The sequence below is a fragment of the Pelophylax lessonae genome (genome assembly GCF_965119305.1).
Source record: "Pelophylax lessonae genome assembly, chromosome: 3".
NCBI classification, from domain to species: domain Eukaryota; kingdom Metazoa; phylum Chordata; class Amphibia; order Anura; family Ranidae; genus Pelophylax; species Pelophylax lessonae.
This window is the reverse complement of record NC_138770.1, coordinates 324,551,781-324,571,067: the sequence shown is the minus strand read 5'-3', so window position 1 is coordinate 324,571,067 and position 19,287 is coordinate 324,551,781. Positions and strand designations below refer to the sequence as shown.

At 38.5% G+C, this 19,287-nt stretch overlaps 1 protein-coding gene across 1 annotated transcript in view; it reads left to right on the top strand.

Moving 5' to 3' along the window:
* CSMD1 (CUB and Sushi multiple domains 1) overlaps positions 1–19,287 on the top strand; it is a 2,644,830-nt gene that overhangs the window by 1,461,957 nt on the left and 1,163,586 nt on the right. The window contains exons 6-7 of the mRNA XM_082250071.1: positions 1,463–1,575; positions 17,291–17,368. Of these exons, the coding sequence (XP_082106197.1) occupies positions 1,463–1,575; positions 17,291–17,368 (191 nt within the window). The remainder of the gene's footprint in view (positions 1–1,462; positions 1,576–17,290; positions 17,369–19,287) is intronic.

Genomic DNA, 19,287 nt, shown 5'->3' with positions numbered 1-19,287 from the left:
ACATTTGAAACAAACCTGACAGCTTGAATGTGATCACAATTCCATAGATGTGATCACAGGATCAAAAAACACACTCATTTGTTTCAGAGCTTCCAGACACAGCATTGACTCACAGCTCACATTAAGCGCCCGTGTGTGCTGCTAACTTACAAACAGGGAAGATAAATTGATGTTCCCTTGATTTTGGACAACATACTGAGGAAGTGAAATATATTTTTTGTAGAAACTTTTCCCAGATCTTTATGATTAACTCTGATAGGGTTAAAGACGTAAGAGGGGTGGTCCTAGGAAAGGAATGCCATTGCCATGTCTATGGAAAGTTTCTACAATAAATATAGGTAATCCATACAGTGTGTGGCAGCCTTTTCTTTTACCCTCAGCCTGGTTCCTGCACCAGGAGTTTGAATGGCATTAGTTAACAATAGATTGGAGTGGTGAGTCCTTTTTTATCATGCTGAGAAACATTAATCTGCACATTGCACCTATTCGCAAAGCTATGTTAACACTCTCTGATATGAATAAATAAATAATACTAGAAAGGCTAAGTGCCCATTCAGACTGGCGCGACACGACTTACTGGGGCGACCTGTGAAGTCGCGGTGCACAGCATGCACCGCGATCTCGGCGCGACTTGCAGGGACTTCATATAATTGAAGTCAATGCAAGTCACCTCCAGGTCGCCCCAAAGTAGTACAGGACCCTTTTTCTAAGTCGGAGCGACTTGTGTCGCTCCTATTAGAACGGGTCCTGTACTATTCAATGGCGACCAACCGACCGCGACTTGTCAGGCGACCAAGTCGCCTGACAAGTCGCGCTAGTGTGAATGGACCCTAAAGGCTGGTCTCCACTTGAACAGAGATCACAAATGATTAGGCTTTTGTTTACGTGAGAATCACTGAAGGGATCATAGACCATGTTTTCCCCCAAAAAGGTAATATATATATTTTTTATATAAAGCCTAATTTAGGTTTTTGAAATAGATAGACAAAACATACAAATCCCTTCAGTTGCATAGTCATAGTCACTTTCCTTCTACAGCATTTGTGCATGTTATCTAAATGTCCTTGTGCAATCCAACAGGGCCAGGACAGTTATTCTTAAGGCTCTCCGTAATCAACAGGCAGTAGCAGACCTTGACTGACACACACCTCTCTTCTTCTAAAATTCAGATCTGTGGGAAGAAATTTGTTTTAATGGGAGTCACTGTTACTCAGCATCGAGCACTGTAGTTGGAAGGAAGAAAACAACATTTAGAGATAAAAAGGCATTCATTTCATTTATAAGCAAAAATAAAAAAATAAAAAAATCACAAATCATGTTGTTCATGGGTACAGAAATATAAAGAGGTAAAAAGGTGCAAAATATTTCAATTATGCTTTATTTTTACAACATCTGGTTTTATAAGTTAACATATGTAATCTATTGTGTTGCTTAAATTAAAAATTATGTTTTCTATTTTTAGGTTAACTGGGATGAACCTGCCCTCTCCAGTCATAAGTAATAAAAACTGGCTTCGTCTTCATTTTACTTCAGACAGTAACCACAGGAGGAAAGGCTTCAATGCCCAGTTTCAAGGTATAGAACAGCACAGATTATTTTTACTTTTCTCCTAAAAATACACAAATTTTCATAATTTTTTCTAAGCAAATTCTTTGCCTCTGAAAAAAAGGAAAGCTAAAGGGGATGTTATACTTAACAGCTTGGTAAACCGTGTATTGAAACTTAGTTTGAGTTCCAGGCACTGTTGCTATTCATTTATTCCTGGTGTGTCAGATAGTGTGTCTATGTTGCCATTGTGTCTTGTAGTGATGTAAGGTTTTCAGGAGGAACCACAGTCCCCAGCAGGAGACATGCTATACAACCTAATCAGACATGTCAGCTACCAGTGCTGCCCTTTTTGAGTTTTTCAAAAGAACAACGTTTTAATAAACTACCAATCATTATGAAGCCTCTTCTTTCACAGGGTACTTTGGCTTTCAGTTTTTACAGTAGCAACAAGGTGGCTTTAAATAAAGTCATTTTTGGAATCAAGATAAGCTAATATCACATTTATTTATACTGACTGTAAAAGAAATCAATATATTTCACTTAAATATAGTCACCACTAGGGATGATCGAACGGTTCGGGTCGACCATTGGTTTCGACCCGAACATTGACTGTTAGAAATTCGGCCGAATCCCAAACTTTTTGCGGTAAAAGTTCGGAATTCGGCACCAGAACCGCCCAAAATGCAATGGGACAGGAACTGGGCTTTAAAAGCCCGTGATTGGACCAGAAACGTGAGTAAAAGCCAATTGAGGGGGCAGGAGTCTGCTAGGAATGTGATTGAAGTGACTAGGGGGTCCAGAGGCCAATCAGTAGTGAATACACCCCCCAGTATATAACATAGCCCCGCCAAATCTCTAGCACTGTAATAGAGAGGCTGTGGAAGAGAGTGGAAGCAGTTCTTTTACTCCTGCTGCTCCAGTGTCATTTAGCAATTATTAGTGTGAGGAAAGGGATATGCAGTGTAGTTAGGGTACTATATACCACTATAGTTAGATTCAATAATCTAGTTTCTGCAGGGAAATTGTTAAGTGTCAGGGTGACTGTAGTGTAGTGTAGGGTGAACTGACTCTGACTGCTATGCCAGGGTGACAGAATTCATCCATGTCAGGGTGACCGCCAGAAGAAAAAGATCATTTTTCTTAGAATTATTAGTAGAGCAGGGATGGGGTTCCGCTCCTTTCACACCTGGGCGTTTTTGTTTCAGGCGTTTATTGGGCATTTTTTGGGCGTCTTGTGTATGTATATATATATATATATATATATATATATATATATATATATATATATATATATATATAAATATGTGTGTATGTATATATATATATATATATATATATATATATATATATATACAGTGCCTTGCGAAAGTATTCGGCCCCCTTGAACTTTGCGACCTTTTGCCACATTCCAGGCTTCAAACATAAAGATATAAAACTGTAATTTTTTGTGAAGAATCAACAACAAGCTGGACACAATCGTGAAGTGGAAAGAAATTTATTGGATATTTTAAACTTTTTTAATAAATAAAGAACTGAAAAATTGGGCGTGCAAAATTATTCAGCCCCCTTAAGTTAATACTTTGTAGCGCCGCCTTTTGCTGCGATTACAGCTGTAAGTCGCTTGGGGTATGTCTCTATCAGTTTTGCACATCGAGAGACTGAAATTTTTGCCCATTCCTCCTTTCAAAACAGCTCGAGCTCAGTGAGGTTGGACGGAGAGCGTTTGTGAACAGCAGTTTTCAGTTCTTTCCACAGATTCTCGATTGGATTCAGGTCTGGACTTTGACTTGGCCATTTTAACACCTGGATATGTTTATTTGTGAACCATTCCATTTTAGATTTTGCTTTATGTTTTGGATCATTGTCTTGTTGGAAGACAAATCTCCGTCCCAGTCTCAGGTCTTTTGCAGACTCCATCAGGTTTTCTTCCAGAATGGTCCTGTATTTGGCTCCATCCATCTTCCCATCAATTTTAATCATCTTCCCTGTCCCTGCTGAAGAAAAGCAAGCCCAAACCATGATACGGCCACCACCATGTTTGACAGTGGGGATGGTGTGTTCAGGGTGATGAGCTGTGTTGCTTTTACACCAAACATAACGTTTTGCATTGTTGCCAAAAAGTTCGATTTTGGTTTCATCTGACCAGAGCACCTTATTCCACATGTTTGGTGTGTCTCCCAGGTGGCTTGTGGCAAACTTTAAACAACACTTTTTATGGATATTTTTAAGAAATGGCTTTCTTCTTGCCACTCTTCTATAAAGGCCAGATTTGTGCAGTATACAACTGATTGTTGTCCTATGGACAGAGTCTCCCACCTCAGCTGTAGATCTCTGCAGTTCATCCAGAGTGATCATGGGCCTCTTGGCTGCATCTCTGATCAGTCTTCTCCTTGTATGAGCTGAAAGTTTAGAGGGACGTAGATTTCGTACATTTGCAGTGGTCTGATACTCCTTCCATTTCAATATTATCGCCTGCACAGTGCTCCTTGGGATGTTTAAAGCTTGGGAAATCTTTTTGTATCCAAATCCGGCTTTAAACTTTTCCACAACAGTATCTTGGACCTGTTTGGTGTGTTCCTTGTACTTCATGATGCTCTCTGTGCTTTAAACGGACCTCTGAGACTATCACAGTGCAGGTGCATTTATACAGAGACTTGATTACACACAGGTGGATTCTATTTATCATCATTAGTCATTTGGGTCAACATTGGATCATTCAGAGATCCTCACTGAACTTCTGGAGAAAGTTTGCTGCACTGAAAGTAAAGGGGCCGAATAATTTTGCACGCCCAATTTTTCAGTTTTTTATTTGTTAAAAAAGTTTGAAATATCCAATACATTTCGTTCCACTTCATGATTGTGTCCCACTTGTTGTTGATTCTTCACCAAAAATTACAGTTTTATATCTTTATGTCTGAAGCCTGAAATGTGGCAAAAGGTTCTTTCACACCTATATGTGAGAATGTGTGATATATATATGTGTGTGTGTGTGTGTGTGTGTGCATATACCCCTATACAGAAGTTCAGATGTCATACCTGCCTCCAAAGTCACCCAAAAAATGCCAAATAAACGCCTGAAACAAAAACGCCCAGGTGTGAAAGGTGCAGAACCCCATCCCTGCGCTAATAAAAATTCTAAGAAAAATGATCTTTTTTTCTGGTTCTGGACATGCTACAGAGCTGAAACTTCACAGGTATACTTTTTAGACCACCCAGACACTAAATCCAAAGAAATCTCTTTTTTCTTTTTTCAATATTTTTTTCAATAATTGGCTCTCTATCAAAAAGGACAATTTTTAAGAACTTTTTTTGTGTGATTAATAGTCCCTGGGGCATGACCCAGAACCCTAAGCACTTTTTAGGCGAATTTATTGGGTTTTAGGGCTTCAAAATGGTGTTTTTTGATTTTATATATATATATATATATATATATATATATATATACCCCTATACAGAAGTTCAGATGTCATGCCTGCCTCCAAAGACGCCCAAAAAATGCCCAATAAACCCCTGAAACAAAAACGCCCAAGTGTGAAAGGAGTGTAGCCCCATCCCTGCGCTATTGAAATTCTAAGAAAAATTATCTTTTTTTTCTGGTTCTGGACATGCTACAGAGCTGAAACTTCACAGGTGCACTTTTAGACCCCCCAGACACTAAATCCAAAGAAATCTCATTTTATTTTTCGAAATATTTTTTAATATAATAATTGGCTCTCTATCAAAAATGACAATTTTTAAGAACTTTTTTTTGTGTGATTAATAGTCCCTGGGGCATGACGCAGAACCCTAGGCACTTTTTAGGGGCATTTATTGGGTTTTAGGGCTTCAAAATGGTGTTTTTTGATTACAGAAGTTCGGGTCCCATTGATTTCAATGGGGTTCTGGAATCCGGACCCGAACTTTCGGGAAGTTCGGGTGTTCTGGCCGAACTGAACTTTTCAAAACTTCGATCATCCCTAGTCACCACTACACAAAATCATTTTCATACCAAACAGAAAGGGAACATACCACTTTTTTGATGTTTCCTTTAGAGGTTGTTTCTACCTAAAACAGATATTAGGGATAAAAATTTGGAAAATTGCGCTAAGACAAAAAACATAAAATAATTATAAATATGAGTCCAATGAATGAATCTTGAGCTGCTGGCACAATGTCCACCACCAGGAGAGCTAAAACATGCAGCCTCTTACCAGAGGACACAGGATATACAGCAGTCAGATATAGCACGTGTCAATTACTTGGACATTTGAATCCGATTAGAAAACAGCATATATCAATCGTTTGAGCGTTTAGATCCGATCAGACAATCCATATGAGCATAGACTCCAAGGTACATATATGAGGAGATAATAGAGCAATCATTGCGCAGATATCTTTATAAAAGTATTTATTTAAACCAAAAAAAAGCCTGCACACAGGATACTCAAATTACCTCCAATACAACAGACATAAAAATGGCAAAGATGTGGTGTAGGTTTGTTTCAAGCCAAAAACATGGCTGACCTCCAGTAGCATGCAACGCCAGTGCCATGTGGTTAAGCTCCTCCCAACATGTTTTGTCATAACTGACATCATCTAGGGGCATATTAGGGAAATATTGGTGAGTTGAATTACTACTTGGAAGAAAGAAAAATTACGTTTTTTGTCTCTACCCACACCACTGTCTTGTTAATGGCATATAGTACAGTACTATTCTTTTGGATACATTCATCAAACTACTTTGAAATAAACTGAGAATTTAAAAATGTTGGAAGAGAATTGGATGATTCATGCCAACATTATCTATCCAATCTCCAAATTTTGTTGTGTTGTTGTGTGAACTTATCCTTTATGATAGTTAAGAGTATTGTGTGAAGTAACCAATGACATTCAGTCATAAATAGTTTTTCATTACTCTGCTCTCTCTAACTTGATAAAAGCTTGTTAGATTGCTACAAGTAATTATTGCATACTAGTTTTTTGCATTATGTCAAATAACAAATACATTGTTGTAAACAACATTAAGGAAAAAAAATGTATTTTTAAGGCAATAAAACCTTCCCCTTAAATTCACCGAAATACATATATACTTAAAAAATACATATTTATTACAAATCTATTAAAATAATTTACTCGTCTAAAAATCCCCTAAAAACATTACCAATATTGTGCATATTGTTGAAACCCCAAATGAGAGGCCCTCCCTTGTCAACACTTGAACATCATGTCACATTTGATTGAGAAGAGAAGAAAGAGAAGAGGTGCCTCGTCCTGACCCTTTTTTTTACTCTATGAGCTTCCTTAGGGGCTTTTTTGGATACAGTTGAATATGGTTACTGGAGAATAAGGATACACATGATAATATAAAATCCAAAATGTGCCATACAATAAACAATATTTATCTTGAAGTTTATAACACTTTTGGGGGGCCCCTTGGAGGTTTCCCGGAGGTATCTGCTTCCGCACTGTTTTCCTTTCAACACCATTATGCTTCGGACTTCATTGGGAGACAAATATTGTCTTTTTAATTTCTACTTCAATATAAACTTCAAGTTAAATATTATTTATTGTATAGCTCCTTTTTCCCAGTAACCATACTCAACTGTACCCCTAAAAGCCCCTGACTAAGCTCATAGAGCAAAACACATTGGGACAAGGCCCCTCTCCTTCTTCTTCTCTTCTTGAGCAAATGTGACACGATGTGTTGACAGGCTTAGGTCTCTCATTTGAGGGTTCAACATTGAGTATGGTTCACAGAATATTGTGTTTGTTTTTAACCCAGTTAATTATTTTAATAGATTTGTAATAAACATGTATTTTTTTTTATAATTATTTTGATGAATTTATTCTGCGAGAAGGTTTCACCACTTTAAAAATCACGTTTTTTTTTCTTCCTGATGTTTTTTCCTGTTCTATTGGGGATATGGTGTTGATTCACACAACTGAACTCATTGTTATTGAATCCATTGTTGTAAACAGTTTTTTCTAATACAACAGAAAAATACAATTATTTCCCTATTATTTCTTAATTTAGCTGCCAGCTTCTGTGTTAAAATACAATAAAATGCACCAAAGTTATATTCTGAAAGTTATGTACTTTAAAGATAAAACTCCAGACAAAGAACATCCCCCAGGGTACTCATTACATGATTCTAATGTATTGTTTCCATTTGGGATTAGCCTTAACATTCTTTCTTGAAGCCAGTGCATGTGCTGCTCACTGCTCTTGATCATTTTCTAATATTACTATTTGGTTTTTTGAAAAAGCCAAATTATAGACTGTTGTAGTCAAAGTTCATTGCAACATTTACAATTTAATACTATTAAACATTCTGGTGCCACTAGTTCTAATTTTCTCTATTATAAATGCCTTTTGTTCAAGAATTCCTATTCTCAGATCTAGGGCCAAAAATAAACGGCATGTTTGCAGCAGTCAGAGGTGCTGAACTAGTTCCCTAATCAGCTGTTTGTCTCGTTTTCTAATATTATACTTTTCATTTTCAATCCACTATCAAAATAGTTTGTATGATGACAGCAAGGTCAAATCTTTAAGTGCTGACAATTTCCTCAAGTAATGTCTGTTGGCTTGGAGAAACAAATTTAAACATGTACACTTGAAATTAGTGAATATTCACAAATGTTTAATATACTGATTGAAATATACTGTTAGTTTTGTAGCTTACAATTAAGGGGTCTATTTTTAAAACACATGCTTTGTGTCTCATCATTCACACAAACTTAACAAATAATTCCTGTAATATTTGTAATGTGTGTAATGTCAGTTTCTATATGTTGCCTTTTTCTGTGTGAATGTAACAATTCCTAACATTCGATTCTAAAAGAAAAATAGCCTTAAAACATTCATTCATAAGAGTTTTTGGGGAAATGATATTAGGGAGACCTCAGTATTGTGAACACAGTCTAGAGAGATTTTTGTGGGAATAGCCAAAAAAATGGACGTTCAGCCAAGTGAACCTCCAGCTGCCTGAATGGACAATAAAGAAGGAGAATGATTGTGTGCCCCCCTCTTGAACCATACCAGGCCAAATACCCTTAACATGGGGGTTACTGGTCAGGGAGGTAAAATATCCCTTCCCTATGTTGATGAGGACACAGATCTCTTCTCCGCAAGCTGAACCTAGTGGTTGTGGCAGCCTGCCGGCAAGGAGTTTATTGGAATTTGGGAGCCTATTTTAAAAATAGGGGGCCCCTCTGCATTGATAAGTGAGGGGTACATGGTACCCATACTCATTTACAAAAAAAGCCAATAGTAAACAAACATCCACAGTTTACTTTCATTTAAAAAAAAAAGTCCCACAATGTAAATCCACCTTTAACAATATCATCCAGCAATGCAGATCAAAGTCAATCACAATGCCCATCACCTGCCAACCTGCCAAAAAAAAAACAGCTGCTCACTGACTTATCTGAACCCATCGCTTTACTCCCACTGAATGATGTATTAATATGCTACCCCACAATAATAGCAAAGTCTCCTGGGTGATGACATTGATTATATATTGTTTTCACATGGCCATAGTTGGTCAATGATGTCACTGGAATGCCCTTGATGCCTTTGACTAAATATGAACAGATCAATATAGGGTAAATTATGTCACTTGGGAGACCCCACCCCTTTTCTAACATTGTGCCCATGAGGATGGGAGTCATCATTTGGTGGGAAGGTCCAGACATGTCAGCTGGCATTAGGCGGGCCTCATGGTTGATCTGCAACACTGGACAAGGTGATTTATCGTTAATTTACATTGTGGGTCTTTTTTTTTAAGAAAGATTGTCTATGTGTGTGTTTATTTACTGCTGACTTTTTTTTGGAGAATATGAATGTACCCATTCACATGGAGACAGGTTCTGGGGGGAAGCCTAAAAGATAAAGGGAGCCTCCAGATTACGATAAGCTCCCCGTCTGTAGACTCGCACAACCACTGGATCTGGAATTGAACCGGGGGGGGGGCACACTTTTTTTTTTTTTACTCTGTCTTTTGTTTAGATTCACCTGTAAGCCAGGAATCCCTGGCTGACAACTGAATATCCCTGAAGGGGTTGCATCATTGGTTGTTAGAATGCCAGTGGGTGCTGGCTCTGTAACAACCAGGTGCCCTAAGCAGAAAGCCGTCACATTTAGCAGTGGTAGTAATACTGCTGCCAAATATTTTACTTCACACTGCATCTGGAGGTAGGCTTGGCCAAACATCCATATATTTGGCTATTCACACAAAAATAAGGTCTCCCTTATCAACTTCCGGATCACCCGCTGTATGTATACGTCGGTACTTTGACTTTAAATACCGGGGTTATGGCAGCAGATAGCTGCCTTAACCCTAGTATTTTTTTAAACAGTCAGCGGTCTGCTTTAACATAAAGGTTGTTTCAGTGGCAGATTTGCTGCGAGATCACCTTTATGGGTGGAGAGAGAAGTACCCTCCTCTCCCGCCCCATCCTGGTTGTTTTCCCTGCTTACCGGAGCAGTCGATAGCGGGGGAAATGATCCGGTCAACTCTCCTCTCAGGCAGGAAGTTGAGTGAGGGCAAGATGGTCCCCACACGACTCTATGGCCTTGGAGGACCCGATACACGTTGCTTCCTCCCAAGGGCCTTAAAGGGCCCACTTTTTTCGTCATGCAAAAAAATGGCTTTTTTTTTTTGCTTTTTAGTGTAGATGTGAGACCTGAGGTTTTTTTGACCCCAGATGTCACATTAAAGGGGTCCTGTCATGCTTATTTCTATCACAAGGGATGTTGACATTCCTTATAATAGGAATAGAAGTGATCTTTTTTTTTTAAAGAGACAGTGTAAAAATAAAAGATAAAATATAAAGGAAAAAAAATTAAAGTGCCCGTCCCTGTTAGCTCGCGCGCAGAAGTGAACGCACACACAAGTTGTGCCCACATATGTAAACAGTGTTCAAACCACACATGCGAGGTATCGCTGCAATCGTTAGAGTGAGAGCAATAATTATAGCCTTAGACCCCCTCTGTAACTCTAAACTGGTAACCTGTAGAATTTTTTAAAATATTGCCTATGGAGATTCTTAAACACCAATGTTTGTCGCCATTTCACGAGCGTCCGCAATTTTGAAGCATGACATGTTGGGTATCTATTTACTCAACGTAACATTATCTTTCACATTATAGAAAAAAATTGGACTAACTTTACAGTTTTTGTTATTTTTAAATTAAAAAAAGTGTTTTTTTTCCAAAAGAATTGTGTTTGTAAGACCGCTGTGCAAATATGGTGTGATAAAAAATATTGCAATGATCTCCATTTTCTTCTCTAGGGTCACTGCTAAAACAAAATATATAACATTTGGGGGTTCTAAGTAATTTTCTAACAAAAAAAAGATTTGACCTTGTAAACAACAAGTGACAGAAATAGGCCCAGTCCTTAAGTGCATGAAAGAGTCCTTAAGTGCATGAAACACCTAGTGCATTACCCGTGGACACCTTAAAAAGTTTATTAAAATGCCAAAGACATACTCACAGATGAAGAGTAAAAATCACATAGAAAGAATCCACCAGTAGGGATGATCGAATTTTTGAAAAGTTTGGTTCGGCCAGAACACCCAAACTTCCCGTTCGGGTCCAGATTCCAGAACCCCATTGAAATCAATTGGACCCGAACTTCGGTAATCAAAAAACACCATTTTGAAGCCCTTAAACCCAATAAATGCCCCTAAAAAGTGCTTAGGGTTCTGGGTCATGCCCCAGGGACTATTAAGCACACACAAAAAAGTTCTTAAAAATTGTCGTTTTTGATAGAGAGCCAATTATTGAAAAAATTATTGAAAAAAGAGATTTCTTTTGATTTAGTGTCTGGGGGGTCTAAAAAGTGTACATGTGAAGTTTCAGCTCTGTAGCATGTCCAGAACCAGAAAAAAAAGATAATTTTTCTTATAATTGTTATTAGCGCAGGGATGGGGTTCCGCTCCTGTCACACCTGGGCGTTTTTGTTTCAGGCGTTTATTGGGCATTTTTTGGGCATCTTTGGAGGCAGGCATGACATCTGAACTTCTGTATAGGGGTATATATACACACACACACATATATATATATATATATACACACATATAGCTGTGAAAGCAGCGGAACCCTATCCCTGCGCTACTGAAATTATTTGCAGGGATGGTGTTACCCTCCTTTCACACCTATATGTGTGTATATGTGTATATATATATATATATATATATATATATATATATATATATATATATATATATTGTATATATATATATATCTGTATATGTATATATATATATATATATATATATATATATATATATATATATATATATATATATATATATATATGTGTGTGTGTGTATATATACCCCTATACAGAAGTTCAGATGTCATGCCTGCCTCCAAAGATGCCCAAAAAATGCCCAATAATTAAACGCCTGAAACAAAAACGCCCAGGTGTGTTGTTTCAGGCGTTTATTGGGCATTTTTTGGGCGTCTTTGGAGGCAGGCATGATATCTGAACTTCTGTATAGGGGTATATATACACACACACACATATAGGTGTAAAAGGAGCGGAACCCTATCCCTGCGCTACTGAAATTATTTTCAGGGATGGTGTTACCCTCCTTTCACGCCTATATGTGTGTATGTATATATATATATGTGTGTGTGTGTGTGTGTGTGTGTGTGTGTGTATATATACCCCTATACAGAAGTTCAGATGTCATGCCTGCCTCCAAAGACGCCCAAAAAATGCCCAATAAACGCCTGAAACAAAAACTCCCAGGTGTGTTGTTTCAGGCATTTTTTGGGCGTCTTTGGAGGCAGGCATGACATGTGAACTTCTGTATAGGGGTATATATACACACACACACACACATATATATATATATATATATATATATATATATACACATACACACATATAGGTGTGAAAGGAGGGTAACACCATCCCCTCAAATAATTTCAGTAGCGCAGGAATAGGGTTCCGCTCCTTTCACAGCTTTATGTGTGTATGTGTATATATACATATATGTGTGTGTGTGTGTATACCCCTACACAGAATTTCAGATGTCATGCCTGCCTCCAAAGACATCGACAAAAAAGCCCAATAAACGCCTGAAACAAAAACGCCCAGGTGTGAAAGGAGCGGAGCCCCATCCCTGCTCTACTAATAATTCTAAGAAAAATTATCTTTTTCTTATGGAGGTCACCCTGCCATGGATGAGTTCTGTCACCCTGGCATAGTAGTCAGTCAGTTCACCCTAAACTACACTACAATCACCCTGACACTTAACACTTTCCCTACAGAAACTAGATTATTGAATCTAACTATAGTGGTATAGTAACCTTACTACACTGCATATCCCTTTCCTCACACTAATAATTGCTAAATGACACTGGAGCAGCAGGAGTAACAGAACTGCTTCCACTCTCTTCCACAGCCTCTCTATTACAGTGCTAGAGATTTGGCGGGGCTATGTTATATACTGGGGGGGCGTATTCACTGCTGATTGGCCTCTGGACCCCCTAGTCACTCCAATCACATTCCTAGCAGACTCCTGCCCCCTCAATTGGCTTTTACTCATGTTTCTGGTCCAATCACAGGCTTTTAAAGCCCAGTTCCTGTCCCATTGCATTTTGGGCGGTTCTGGTGCCGAATTCTGAACTTTTACCGCAAAAAGTTTGGAATTCGGCTGAATTTCGAACAGTCAATGTTCGGGTTGAACCAATGATCGACCCGAACCGTTCGATCCTCCCTATCCACCACATGTGGAAATGAACATGTCCATGTATTTGGCCCGCTGACAAGTTTCTGGAGTCATGCTCCCTTTTCTTAGAGCTCTGAGGAAGGGAGCATGACTCCCGAAACGCGTCAGAGGGCCACATATAGGGACATGTTCAATTCCACATGTGGTGGATTCTTTATATGCGGTTTTTGCTCTTCATGTCTGTGAGTGGGTATGAGCTTCGAGTTCCCGCATTATCATGGACTCTCTGACCAATAAATAAAGCACTGGCTGACAGGGGGAATTGAGCTCACAGCTCTTATCATTGCAAGCCTGGTATTCTACCACCTACGCCACCAAGCCTGCTTAAGCTGAATACAATCTCCCTAACTTTTATATCATCCACTGTGTGTAGGGTGAGATAGGAGTTAGTTAGTTAGTTAGTTAGCTAGCTAGGCAGGGAAAGTGTTTTCAGCCTAACTGTACTTGACGATGGCGTAGCTGGTAGAATACCAGACTTGCAATTGTTATGGTTATGAGATTGAGTCCCTTGGCCAGCGGGTGATTTATTAGTGGAATTTTATCATTGATAATACATTGCTAGCAGGGAGAGAGATTTTTGCTTTTTAGTTTATTGAGATCAAATATATATATAGTCATTTCAGTTTATATCAGTTTATGTCAGTATTGCTGAAAAAGCTAAAATTTTAATAATGGCATGGGGCTCCCCCTAAAATCCATACCAGACCCTTATCCGAGCACACAGCCTGGCATGCCAGGATGGGGGTGGGGGCGAGTGAGCGCCCCCCCCCTCCTAAACTATACCAGTTGGGACTATGGCAGCACTCGTCAGATTAGGTAAATGACACTTTGCTACAATGTAAAATAGTGAGTGTACAGCTTGTAGAACAACAGATTTGATGGCCCCTCAAAATAGCTCAACACACAGCTATTAATGTCTAAACTGATGGCAAGAGAAAATTGATCCGATTGAGACGGTTCAAGTGCCGGCGCTCCTGGTTAATTCCTGAGGAGTTCGTTTCTAAGCCTGTGATAGGCTGATGTTACAGGCGCTTGTTGACCAGATTTCTGGTGAGTGTTTCTGATTTGGGAGAGCACACTGGTGCGGTGGAGGGTCTGGTGTATTCACCAACATACTCACAACCTTGGATTGTCAGGAGAGAATATCCTGGGCACATTGCATGATCATATGAGCACATGGACTTTATCCCAGTGGACTGCATTTATACTTCTTTATGTTTTTAGCGCTGCTAGTGCGTTGTAGTATATCTTGTTTGTGATATTATTATATATGCACCTCTATTGTATGTCATTATATTTATAGCAGCAGCTTTGTTAGATATATTGTTTGTATTAAGCATTCATATATCTTTTATATAATAGATTTTAAGGTACTTGTATTTTTGCGCCGGTTGAGCAGGTGTCTATAGTCCCTCGTTGTGCCCCGCCTACTTGCTCCTTTTTTGGAGAGAGAGTCTTAGGTTGCTCAGCTGGCTCAGTGGCATAGCTGTTAGAATAACAGGCTAGCAAGTGAGAGGCTGTGGGTTTAAATCCTTGGCCAGCATGTGATTAATAGTCATTTACATTTAAGCCTTTAAAATGAAGACTTGTGATTTTTTGAGTTCGTATGTTCGTTAGAACATTTCCCCTATTTGAGATGTTCTGGTGTGAACAAAACAGGGGGGTGTTCGGCTCATCACTATCTGTGAGTATGTCTTTGGTATTTTAATAAACTTTTTAAGGTGTCCAGGGTTAATGCACTAGGTGTTTGCGCCTCCTTTTCTCTTTAATGTGCATATGTTTGGAGTTCCATACCGGAGGAGAGCGGCACGCCTGTCATCCCCATCTGCGTGAGCGCTTGGGTGATTCGGTTGTCCGGTCCTTAAGTGGTTAAATTATTTTCCCCTGCTGCCTAAATGTTCTTAGCCTATAGTGGTAGACTGATTTATCTATTACTGTCTGTTCTTTAACTCTTATGGTAGAATGTACTTGTGGCTATTTTCTTTATTGGTTTTGAATATTAGGGAATGTTACATTTGCCCAGCAAAAGGCAAAAAAAAATAGAAACTGATATTACACACATGCTATATACATTACAAGTAATATGTGTTACTTTTGTTTGAATGATAAGACATTAAAATATAAATCAAAACAAATGATCTAGTACATTACAATGCTAACTGCTAATTTATACCCTTATAAATGTGTCACAAAGTATATATATATATATATATATATATATATATATATATATATAGCAATAATAAAACTTATAGCAATAATAAATGTGTACAGAAATCCCCCATAAAAACTCAACAGAGGTTACCCTTTGAAAGAAGTAGCCAGACCCAATGTTAGGCCAGAGTCGGGCTTTGTGTCTTGATCAGTTGCATTCAGCTGTGCATCAGGCAGTGAGGTTGATTTATTAGAACTGGAGAGTACAAAATCTGGTGCAGCTCTACATATAAATCAATAATCTTCTAGGTTTTTGTCAAAGCTTAATTGAACATGCTGAAGTTAGAAGCTGATTGCCTACTATGCACATCTGCATTCTCTAGTTTTAGTAAATCAACTCCAGTGTCTTTTCTCAGTGTGGCTGACTGTGTGAAACAAAAGCACTCGCTACTCACTGCCGTGGTTTGTTGGGGATATCTTGAATGCCTTGTTCAATTTAAAGGGAAGTATAATGGCCTGGTGCTATTAAAATGTTCTTAATCCTACGGTATGACACTATGTAAGGCTTCTTCCTTTGTATGCTCACTGGCCGAGAGATTACATGTAAACATCAGAAGACAACCCAGTAATTGAAGAGGTGGTTTCCTGGGATCTCTCATAAGTGCAATTGTCATATTTGTGAAAGTGTATCAATATTTTTTGGGGAGTGCAGTCCATGTGGGTTGAGGACATTGCGTAGTGTATGTTTTGGAGTTTAAGGGAGGATAGTTGGTCCCTATCACATACAGCAAGAGTAAAGAAAGAATATTTGCTACATTTGTTTCTTTTTTTGGACACTGTATCACTTTGTATCAGTTTCAACTGATTTTGGGACACTGTTGAGTTTTTTGGGGGATTTATGTACACATTTATTATCATTTATTTGGAAGTGATATCATTTTTATATTATATTAGGTAATATATTTATATATTATTTTTATTTATGACACAATAATAAAGGATTAAATGTGAACTTAGCACTGAACTAAATCATTTACATAGTTACATAGTTAGTCTGGTTGAAAAAAGGCACAGGTCCATCCAGTTCAACCAATTTATAAAAAAAAAAATTCAACAAAATAAAATAAATAGATCAACAGTCATGCAACGAATAATTCCTGTCATGTTTGTAATATGTGTGCAATAGTTTCATTGTTTCCTTTCACCTGGTGACTGTAACAACCCATTTGAATCTAGAAAAATACCTTTAAAACATTCAACCATGACAGTTAACAGGCTGACCTATTCCAGGCCACATACCCTGAACATGGGGGGGGGGGGCATTGCCCCAGGGGACCTCTTGGCAGAGTCCCTCATACCCTGGTGATGAGGACATGGCCTCTCCCTCACAACCATGGCCCAGTGGTTGTGGATGACTGAAGGCAGAGGGCTTATCAGATACCAGTTCCCCTCATGTAAATAAGTAAGGGGTACATAGTACCTCCTACTCATTCCCAAATAAAAGATGTACCCTTGCAAATAAACCCAACCAAAAGTTATGTTTTTTCTCCTAGCAATAAATGTTACATTTTATTATTTGTTACACTTTCATGAATTTTATAAATGGCCCCTAGATTAAACCTGAAGTAACCAATGTTGTATAGAAGTGATAGAGCTTTAACGTAAGTAGAGACTTGCTTTAAAATGAAGATCTGTGAATAGATGTTTGTCAGAATTGTGATACTTATATCTGTTCCTGAGAGTAAAATTGCCCCCATTTATCTTTTGTACCTCTTTCTGACATATACTGTATATATTTGTTTGAGTGCTTGATTACATTGGAACTAAAAAAGGTAATGTGTTTCTTTTGACATATTTACAGTTAAAAAGGCAATTGAATTGAAATCTAGAGGAGTGAAGATGTTGCCGAGCAAAGAAAGTAATCATAAGAATTCTGTCTGTAAGTAAAATTGTTTAGTATTATTCTATTTTATTAGCATGTATATGTTAAATAAAGCATGTGTGAAACGTATGTCTGCCTTGCATGCAGGGAATACATTATTTATTTTTTTCAAAAAATAATTTTATTAGGAATCTCAAAAATAATTTACATAGGACCAGAAACAAACAATCTTAACCACTTGCCGACCGCCGCAAGTACATATACTGCGGCGGTCATCCCCTCCTGGGCAAAGTGATGTACCGGTACGTCACTCGCCAACAAGCCTATAGGGGGCAAGCGCGCACTGCCGAAGGCACGCTCCCGCCCCCGCTCGTTCCCTGACATCGCCGCGCGAGTGACCGGCGGCTCCGATGTCACTCGCAATCTCCTGCTGGAGAGGGAGAAATGCAGGCGGCTAATGTAAACACAGCCGCCTGTCATTCTCCCTGGTGTAACTGCAGAGACTATACGATCCTGCTATGTAGGAACGTATGTCTCTGTGGTTACATCACAAGCCATGCCCCTTGACAGTTAGAATCACGCCCCTAGGGACACACTTAACCCCTTGATCACTAATAAAGTTAACCCCTTCCCTGCCAGTAGCATTTTTACAGTAACAGTGCATATTTATAGCACTGATTATTGTAGTAATGTCACTTGTACATGCAAAAGTGTCAAAAATGTCAGTCAGGGGTCCAATCTGTCTGCCGCAATGTCGCAGTTCGCCGCCATTACAAGTTAAAAAACAAATAAAAAAAAAAACAATAAAAAATGACATAAATCTTTCCCGTAGTTAGTAAACGCAATAACTTTTGCGCAAACCAATCAAAATCCGCTTATTGCGATTTTTTTTACCAAAAATATATAGCAGAAAACAAATTGGCCTAAAATGTTAAAACATTTTGATTTTTACATTTTTTTTGAGAATTTCATATAAAAAAATGTGAAAAATATTGTTATTTTTTCAAAATTGTCGCTCTTTTTTTGTTTATAGCGCAAAAAGTAAAAATCGCACAGGTCATCAAATACCACCAAAAGAAAGCTCTGTCTGTGGGAAAAAAGGACGTCAATTTCATTTGGGTACAGCATCGCACGACCGCGCAATTGTCTGTTAAAGTCACGCAGTGCTGAATCGCAAAATAGGCCCTGGCCTTTGAGCAGCCAAATCCTCTGGGGCTTAAGTGGTTGAAGTACATTAGAATTTGAAATAGGATGGAGAATCATATGTTCTTATTCTAATGTTTTAGTAAAAGTAAACAGTAACATAAAAAAAGGAATGAGCTTCTGGTTTGGTCTGAATTTTGCTTGTTCAAAGGTTTGACAAACCGCTAAACTAATATGATGTTAAGTTAAGTATAACTCTTGTGGAAGTGGGATGTCAAATATTTTAGCAGCAGTATTACTACTAAATATGATAACTTCCCCTCAAGCTGGTTGTTGGAAAGCCTGTCACTGCCAGCATTTTAACAGCCATGACTAATCCCCACCCAGCCTATTTAGCTGTCAGTTGGGGAAACTATACCAGGCCACACACCCTCAAAACAGGGATTGCTATGACATCACTGACCTTGCCCATATTTGGTCAATGATGTCACCTACGAGAACCCGCCCCTTTGGTAACTTTTTTGGAGGCAGGGTCTCAGGAGATGTCTTTTGGTGAGAGTAAGTGATGGTAGCAGTTCGTTTTGAGGGTCAGAGGTTCCAGGCATTGTTCATGATGATTGACCCAGATCTTCATCACTGGACAGTATGACTGATGACAAATTTGCATTTTTATTTTAAAGTGTGTCAATGTGCTTATTTATTGTTTATATCTTTAGGAGTACTATATATACGCCTTACTCATTCACATGAGGGGAACGGTATCTGGGAAACCTCTTTATGTTAAAGGGGGCTTCCAGAGTCGCCAGTCCACAGACCCTCACAACCACCAAGCC